The 9,125-nt window shown below is 55.4% G+C and overlaps 1 protein-coding gene across 1 annotated transcript in view; it reads right to left on the reverse strand.

Annotated features, from left to right (window-relative positions):
• The window catches only part of RXRA (retinoid X receptor alpha), a 98,747-nt gene extending 91,977 nt beyond the window's left edge, over positions 1–6,770 (reverse strand). The window contains exon 1 of the mRNA XM_053962437.1: positions 6,625–6,770. Within this exon, the coding sequence (XP_053818412.1) occupies positions 6,625–6,652 (28 nt within the window). The 5' untranslated portion in view covers positions 6,653–6,770. The remainder of the gene's footprint in view (positions 1–6,624) is intronic.
• Between the last annotated feature and the right edge of the window lie 2,355 nt (positions 6,771–9,125).

Genomic DNA, 9,125 nt, shown 5'->3' on the forward strand with positions numbered 1-9,125 from the left:
CCAGCACTTACTTGTCAGCCAGAAATGGAAAAACAATAATCAAATGTTTCTGCCTTCCCGCCCAGCTGAAACGAGATGGGGCATCCCTCCCTAATCCGCTCCTGGCAGCACAAAGGATCTGCTCCAGGAGCTGAGGGGGCTGTAAATCTCAGGAGGCTCCCTCAGCTCCCTCTCTCTGGATGTTTTTCCTTTTTTTTTCCCAAGTCTGTAAAGCTGAAGAAAGCCAAAACTCCACAAAAGAGGAGCCCATGAAAAGTAACAGCCAGCTGGGAATCCCATTACCATTTTATTGGTCCCCAATACCACTATTGCCCTTTTATCTCCCGCCTCTGCAGCGATCCTGCAGCTGATGGGATCCAGGGAAAGGCTCAGACAAGACCCAAACCCACAAACACCACCAACCTCCACTCATGGCCCAAAAAAACCAAGTTTTTGAGCAAAAAATCAAATCCCCGAGGGTTTGGAAGAAGGAGCAATGACCACAGTGCGAGGGATTATCTCCTGCAGGAGCAGGAGGGGATGCCAGCCCTCACCCTGCTGCTTAACTACCCGAATCTTTAGGGTGTTTCTTCCTTGCCCTGTGCTTTGGGAGCACCTGGCACACCCACAATCCCCACCTGGGAGCTTTCCTTTGCTCCTGGGCCAAAAAGCAGCTTTGGGGGCTGCGGGGGTTTGGAGGTTTTGGACCCTGCAGAGCTCAGGGGAGCTCCGTGGAGCTGCCATCCCAGACGGATCAGCTCTGCAGGGCTGGCAGCCGAGGTTTCACAACCACCCCACGCCCTCGCTCCGGGCCCCGTTCCCAGCTCAGACGCTCCCGCGTGCCTCAGTTTCCCACCGCTGTATCTGCCTCATCTGGGCAGACGAGGAGTTTTGGAGGCAAGATCCATCCCCTCCTGATGTGCAGAGGCAGGAGCTGGCACGGGCACAGCTGCGACCAGAATCACAGCCCCAAGGTGCAACCTTGGAACTTTTATTGTGGATCACAGTAAGAGAAAAGGGAAAGAAAGGGGGGGCGAGGAAAGCCCAAGCATCTCGTGCTTACGAATGGTCTGTTTGAACAGGATTATTTTTTAACTCCACGTTAAACAAAATCTCAAAGGAGAGGAGCTGCATTTGGGCTTAATTTGAGCCCTTTCTTCCCTTTCTCACAAGGGAATTGTTCCCTGTTTATCTCAGAAAACACCCTCCATTTTGAAATGCTCCCTCCCCTCTAAATAAAAACTCAGGTTGATTTCCTTGACTTTGCTTTGCTTTTTCCAAGCCAAACCTTGTCAGAAAGGCAAGTTCTCACAGCCAGTTTCCATCTCAACAATAGAGCATTTTCCCAGGCTAAATTGCTTCTGTCTGAAAATCTTCTGGCAGTTTGAGCTGGCTGGCATGTGTGGGGATCCTTCTGTAGGGTTTTTTAAATCCTTATTTGCAATATTATTTCATCTGCTTCGCACTGCCTTGATGTTCGAGCAGCCTTTGGAGAGACACAACCGCTCCTCCCTCCTCCTCCTCTGTCCTCCCTCCAGGCACACGCTTCCCTTTGAGGAGGAGGAGAGGGGAGAAATAAAATAAAAGACAAGCAAAGAGGAAAATGTCAGAAAGCTGCTTTTTGTGTGCGTGTCAAACGTTCAAAGTTATTCCAGAGTCTAGTCTTTAAATGTAATAAAATACAGCAACTCCTGACAAAATCAATTAAAATAAAACCACCCAGGCTGCCTCCCCTATTGCTTTGTAGCTCAACTGACTTGGAGAGCCCACCTGGGCCTTTTAGGAAGCAATTAGGGAAGTGCTGGGATGGATCCCATGCAGAGCGAGCATCCCTCATGTGCTGAGCATGCCTGACACTTCTGAGCATCCCTCCACACTTCCAAGCATCCCTCCTGAGTGCCCACATCCCCCAGCACTCCTCTGAAATGCCCAGACCCCTCCACACCACAGGTCAGAGCGAGGAGAGCCCCAGTTCCTTCCCTCCCCACAGCAGATCCCTCCCCAACTTGGGGATCAGAGCCAGAGAGGGATTAATTAGAGCCCAATTAGGTTGCCCAGCTCACAAGGAAGGTCCCTGCAGCTCTTGGCCAGCAGGGGTTTGAGGGATCCCAGGCTTTGGCTCGGTGGAGGAGCCCAGCTGGGGCACAGGGACCCCTCAGTGTCCCCACACCATCAGCACACCCCTCTTAAATCCCTTGCCAAGGGCCACCAGCTCTTGCTGTCTCACTGCTGGGTTATTTATAGCAGGAATGATTTGGGGATTTCAGGCAGCTGGGAGCCTCGGGGAATACTCAGAGCACACACAATCCCCAGGAAAAGGCACCAGGATGCTCACAGGAACACACAGCCCATAGACAAGGCAGGACCAGAGCACACCCCAAAGCCCAGCAGCACCCACAGCTCATCTGCTTGTTTCTTTCCTTAGCCATCCTGCAAAAAACCCTTAAAAAAACCAAAATTCAGCCCAGTGGCAGGGCTCTAGCATATGGCAACCCAGCCCTGCTCCCAGGAAACAATACTCAACAAAAAGGTTTTTAACCCATTTCTTAATAAATATTTATTTTTGCCTTGAAGATGTGGGTGGGACAAAGCCAGGGTGTATTTTCCAGTGAAATGTTTTGATTCCCCCCTCGTTGTTTTTTTTTTTTTTTTTTCCCTCAACAGGAACAAAACGCCAATAATAATATTTGCAATGAATAACTCAAATTCTGTGGCTTTCTCCTCCGCTCTCTTTTAAATAAATAAAATACCCTAAATTTGAGAAACACAAACGCTCCCTCCAACACAGCAGGACGACGTGGAATAAACTCAGGGAAGCTCTGAGGATTTATTTCACCGTCACAGCCCAGATTCTGGAAAAGGCAAAAATTCCTTCCCAGCTTGTTTTGCATATGTGAGGAGAGGTTGAGCCCTACAGGAGGCTCCAGCAAGAGAGACCAGGGCACAACCAGACTTCATCTCCTGCTCCTACCAAGGAGCCCCACGGAGCCAACCAGATGTGGGGCAGAGGATTCCTCCTTCCCCACTGGGATGCTCAGACGCTTCCCACATCTCTCAGCTCTCCTCCCTGCAGATTGTCACATCAGCTGTCCATTCCTGAGGACACCAAGAGCAGGACTGAGCATCGTGGTGAGGTCTCAACCCAAACAGGGGTTCCCACCGAGGAGCTCCCTGCAGCATCCAGGCTCACATCCCGGCCCCACGCCCCGGGGATGCGGGATGAAGGTGCCTGATGGATGCTCAGCCCCCAGCCCTGGGCTGTCCCAGCTGGACACAGGGGGGGTTGTTTTGCTGTTTTCCTCGGAAGTGTTGCCGCTCCAGCCCCGAGCACGGCACGGAGAGTCCTCACCCCACATCCTGAGCAGCTGCAGCCGGCCCTGGCACGGCTGCAGGGTGGGGAAGAGGGACACACAGAGGTTACAACCCGCTGGAGTGACCTCCGGAGGGAAGCGCCAGCCTCGGACACCCGTTAACTGTTTCTGCCCCCACAAGGCTGAGCCTCGAGGGAGAGCCCCCTGAACCCACCACCCCTCCTTTGCTCCCCAGAGATACCCAGGGAATGGGCAAAGGGAAAACAAAGCACTAAGAGGATTGTAAAAGGCACAGAGCAAGCAGCCAGCTGAAGAAACGAGTCCTTGGTTTGCACATCAGCGCCCTGTGAAAGCCTGACCTCATGCACCCCACCAGAGGTGACCCCCACAGCCCCAACAGCACTTGCACCACGGATTTTTCCTACAGTTTCCTCCTCCTGGAGACCTGGCACATCAGAGAGGAACAAAAGCTGGACAGCCCCGAGCAAGCTAAGCCTAGTAAAGGCAGGACTGTAACTCCAGATGGCTCTAAGGCAGCATCTGCTGGACCCCGAGGTGTTTTAATCCCCACCAGGGCTGTGGAGGTACCTGTGCCCACAGCCCCCGTGCCAGGCTGCAGGTTGTCCTGGCAGTGGGATGGCAGAGGGTGACAGCAGCCAGCCTGGGAGATGCCCAGGGACATGCTGTCCTCATGGGGAGCCTCTGGCTGGCATCTGCCAGCAGCTCTCCAGAGAAGCAGGAAAATGAGATACTACTATTAAAAGTGCCCAGTGCTGGCCACGCTTCCAGCCATGACATCAGCAGAGTTATCTAAGTCTAACCACAGGCAGGACTTGGCCAGGAACCACCAGGTTGGCCTTGTTGGGCCAAACTGAGCTTAGATTTTGATGGGGTCACAGTAATGGAGTAGAATTTTGGCTGTGCTGCTGCTGTTCCCCAGCTCAGGCCTGTACTGGTGTGCAGGCAAACAAATCCCACAAGCTGGGCTGGTTTTCTCCCCTGGGTTTTTCCAGCACCAGCTCCCAAAAATGACATGAGATTGGGTTGGTGAAACACCCTGGGACCCTGCAAAGTTGGGACCTGGTGGGATTTGGATCATCCTACCTCTGAAGAGGCCCCATGGCTCATCCAGCTCTGCTCTGGTTTCACTGGGAAGGTCTCAGCTCACATTCCCCACAATCCTACAAACTGCTCCCAAGCTTTTAGACACAACCTGCCTGCACTGCCCAGAGCAGGACCAAGGGTCTCCCCCTCCAAATCCTGCAGCAACCACTGCCCTTGCAGCCAAAGGGATTTTTCCCAATAGTCAGTGACCAAAGACCAGCACATAAAGTTTGGGAGTCTCTCAAGACAATCCCAGACCACACACCCCAGACAGCTCCCACGGACAGACGGATTTTCTCCTGAGACAAGGATGAGAAGTTTTAACCTCCCCCAGCAGGGCTGTCCTGGGGGACTGCCCTGTTTTCCCTGGGGATGCTCCTGGTGTGCTGCACAGTGTGTGGCGCAGCCCCACCACGCACACATTTCTAAATGAGCAGAGAAATCAGTTGTTTTCCACTTGCACCAGCGTGAAAACCTTTCCCCGAGCCAGCAGTCACAGACTCTCCCCCTCCTACCCCCCCCTCAAGCCAACCTGAGTAATAACACAATGTATTTTTTAGCATTTACAGCACAACAGGAGAGTTCAGGACTGACAGAAAACACAGCTAACGTACACAGAGGCCTGAGCCTGCCCGGATCAACAGAGATTCGGATTGTCTTCCACGAGAACATCCAAGGAAATGTGAATCCCCCAAACAGCCCCCCCTAAGGTTAAACCACTCCAGTGAGGCAAGAGAGGCACCTTCTGCTGGGATGAGCCCCAACAGCTGCACTGGACACAACCAGGAGGAGCTGGTTTGATTTGGAACCAGGGACACACTGCAGGTGAGATGCTTTTGGCCCCAGCAGCATCTCCCAGCCCAGACAACGAGGGGCACTCTGAGCCTGGGATTTTTGGGGGCACGGAGATGCCGCCTACAGCTCTGCCAGCCCACAGGGCCAGGGTCTCCCTGCCAAAGCCCCCAGACCACCACAGCCCTGGAAAGCCTCTCAGCGAGCCGGGCTTGCAGGAAACCTTGTGATGGTTACTTGTATTTATTCTGCTCTTTGAAAGGAACGACTGAAATTGCAATTTGTCAACAAAACAAGCAAAAAAAAAAAAAAAAAAAACCAAAAAAAAACCAACACACACTAAAGAAAAAAAAAAAAACAAGAGGAAGAAAGAATCAAAACACACCAGCGGCAGGCTGGAGAGGCTGAGCACAGATTTAAAGCCCGGAGAAGCCAGAAGGGACGGTCTCGCTGGCCATGGCTCGCTCGGCCGGAGGCTGGGAGCCAGCGGGCTGAGCGGGGACAGGGATGGCAGCACTCGCCCCTCTTCCCCCTCGCCCGGACTTGGCGCCAGGCGACTTCGCTCAAACTTTTCTTCCCCCCACCCCGAGCACTCTGCAATATCACTTCTCCTGGAAGCGAGACGCAGGAGGCATTCGCCCTTACAAGCCAGGACTTGACTCAGTCACCGAAACGATGGCAAACTCCGGCTGGAAATAGGTTTTAAAACGCAGCTAAAAGGGGAGGGGGGGGTGAGAAAAAATAACAACAAAAAGGCAGGAGGGTCCCGACCGCGGCGGGTCAGGGAGCCGGCGATGCGAGCGGAGGGGCCGAGCGCTGCCTCCCCCTGCCCCGGCTGCGCGCCCCGGATGCCGCGGAGAGAGGAGAAAAAAAAAAAAAAAAAAAAAAAGAAGAGGAAAGTCAAAAATTAAAGATTAAAAAAAAATAACCCGAGAGGGAAGGCAAGAGGGGGAAGCACAGGCTGCGCGCTGCCGAGCCCCGAGCAGAGCCGGCCCCGGGCGGGGAGGGGGCTCTGCCGGCTGCCGCTGCCCCGTTCAAAGCGCCGCTGCGGCCGCTGCCCGACCGGCCCGGCCCGGCCCGGCTCGGCTCGGCTTCACCGGCCGGGGCCCGCCGTCCCCGGGGCTGCGCCACGGCAAAAAAAAAAAAAAACAAAAAAAAAACCCAAAAAAAACAACAGCAAACCAAAACAAAAATACCAACTCCGAGGCAGGGGCCGGGGGGGAAGGGGCCGGGGCCGGCCCGCGCTCGCCGCGGCGCTCCCCGGGGAAGGGGCGAGCGCATCCCCCGCCCGCCGCCCCCCGGTGCGCGCCGCTGGAAGGGGCAGCGGAGCCGGGCCGGGCTGGGGGGAAGGCGGCAGGACAGGCGCTGATTTTATCGTCCCGAAGCACCCCCCCACCCCCCGCGGTAGGAAGGGAGAATCTCTCGGAACAGAACTCACCCAGCGGCAGGAAGTGTTTGGTGTCCATGGCTGGTGCTTAACTCATGCCAAGGGGCTCGGCGAGCGCGGCGGCGAAAACACACAGGCAGGGCGGGCGGAGGGGAGGGAAATCAGCGCGGGGGGAGAGGGGAGGAGGGGAGAGGAAAAAAAAAAAAAAACACCCACGGGGAGGAGGAGGAGGAGGAGGAGGAGGAGAGGGAGGAGGAGGAGGAGGCAGCGGGGAAGCTGCAGCCCCGCAGCGGCGGCCCCGCGCAGCCGAGGCCGCGGAGTTGAGGCAAACTCCAACAATGTAACTCCGCCGCTCGGCTCCGCCGGGCGCGCCCGGCTCCGCGCCGGGGCCCGCGCAGGGGGGGAGCGGGAGCGCCGCGCCCGCCCCGCCCCGAGCCGCGCCGAGCTGCTCCGAGCCGAGCCGAGCCGCTCCGAGCTGCTCCGAGCCGAGCCGAGCCGCTCCGAGCCGAGCCGCGCCGCTCCGAGCTGCTCCGAGCCGAGCCGAGCCGCTCCGAGCCGAGCCGCGCCGCTCCGAGCTGCTCCGAGCCGAGCCGAGCCGAGCCGCTCCGAGCCGAGCCGAGCAGCGCCGCCCCGCGCCCGCCCCGCCGGCCCGCGGAGAGCGCTGCGCTGGTGGTTGGTGGTGTTGGATGGTTTTGTTTGGTGTTTTTATTTTATTTATTTATTTTTGGTTTGTGTTTTTGGGTTTTTTTTTTTTTTTTTTTTTTTCTCTTAAAGTGATGGGGGGGAAAGGGAGGAAAATAGAGTGGGGGGGGAGGAAGAAACAAAAGTGAGGAGGGAAAAAAAAAGGGGGAAAAAGAGGTGGGGAGGAGGGGAAATTAGAGATGGGGAGGAAGGGGGGGAGATGAGGAGAGGGGAAAGGAGAGGAAAACGGGAGAAGGAAAGAAGAGTGGAAATAGGAGAGGGGAAAGAGAAGGAAAAGGAGGGGGGAAAGAGCAGGAAGGGGGAAGAGGTGAGGAAAGAAGGGGGAAAGAGAGGAAAAAAAAAAAAGAGGTGCGTAGCGCTGCAGTGGCAGCCTCGGGAGGGGGAGCAGAGGGGGTTCCTCGAGTGATGCTGAGCAATGCCAGCTGTGCCCAGCCCCGCAGCAGCCAGCGAGCCCCCGGGCCCGCTGCCTGTGCCCGGGGTGTGCCACAGCGCGGGCAGCGCTCAAAGCACGATTTAATTCATTTCCCATCCGTGCGGCACGACAAATAACTCTCTGTGTGTGCGCGGCTCCTCTGCAAACTCTCCCCTCCTGGGCACCGCCGGTACCACCCCAGCAGCACCGCTGGCTGCTTCCCAGAGCCCCGGCCCCCCTTCCCAGGCAGGCCTCCAGGTTTAATAAATGATACTCAGCCCTGTAAGAATGTGTATTAGTGGCTTGATGGACCAGAGCGACTCCACTATGCACGAAGCATATTAAACATCCTATCGACCCTCGCTTTCCACGGCCGTAACATGCATAACAAACAGGCTGGGGCCACGCTGCAGCTGCTCACACACGCTGGGGAGCAACGCCGGGCACCGAGCGAGGCTGGAGGGACACCAGGGACAGCTGCTGGGGGGGTTCTGCTGGCACAGGTAGCTCCCAGCGCCGAGCCAGGCTCTCCTGCAGTGAGTGCACCGGGGTAGCTGGGACAATCAGGGATGTCCCAGAGGCTCTGCCATCACCTCCCTGTGTGGCAGATCCGTGGAACGCTCCCCAGCCTTATCTGCCCTGATTTATTCTTTAATTGGCAAAGTGTCTCGTGCCAGAAATATTAGCAAGCGAGCAGCTCCTCCTGGAAAAGTGAGGCCTCTTATCTGCCACCGCCGTGTCCCTGTGTGCCCTTATCACTCCATCTCCTGCCTGTCACTGTGGGATCTCGAGCCGTGCAGGAGAGGCTCTGGGATGGCCCCCAACAGCTGGATTTCTCCTACAACTCTTCTGGTGTAGGAGAACACGAAACCCTGCCCTTCCTGCAGGGCAGAGCCACATGGGGATGGTCGGATGAGGGGTACACAGCTGCAACACCCCAGGATCCCAGTCTGGGACCTCTTCACCAGTCCATCTGCTTTAGAATAAAAATTCCAAATCCATTGCAATCCACCTGAAGAACAAAAACACCAAAAAGGACCCATCTTGTGTCAGGCAAGCGGCTGCAAACTGACACTCAGGTGGAGCTGCAGAAGTTAAAACTAAATAAAGCGTCTTGGATCCTTTTAATCCTCTGCTCTTGTAATTTTAGCATGTCCAAACAGATTTTGGTGTGTGTTTATAACTGGTAACTTCATTTGCTCCCGGGCTGGGACCTTAAATGCCAAGTTTCATCTCCAAGTCAGTTTTTTAAGAGTGAGTTACATCCACTCCTGGGATAAAAGAGGAAAAAAGGAAATACACAAGGAAATAAAAGAAAGTTGGGGGTTGTCAGAAAAAAGCAGGTTCAAAGTCTCTAAGAGTGCAAAACTCATGGATTTTGTGGATGTCTGTGTACAGACTGACAGCTCAAAGGTAGAAATCAGTTTCCTAATAGACA

The sequence above is a fragment of the Vidua chalybeata genome, chromosome 21, assembly GCF_026979565.1.
Source record: "Vidua chalybeata isolate OUT-0048 chromosome 21, bVidCha1 merged haplotype, whole genome shotgun sequence".
In the NCBI taxonomy this organism is placed as follows: Eukaryota; Metazoa; Chordata; class Aves; order Passeriformes; family Viduidae; genus Vidua; species Vidua chalybeata.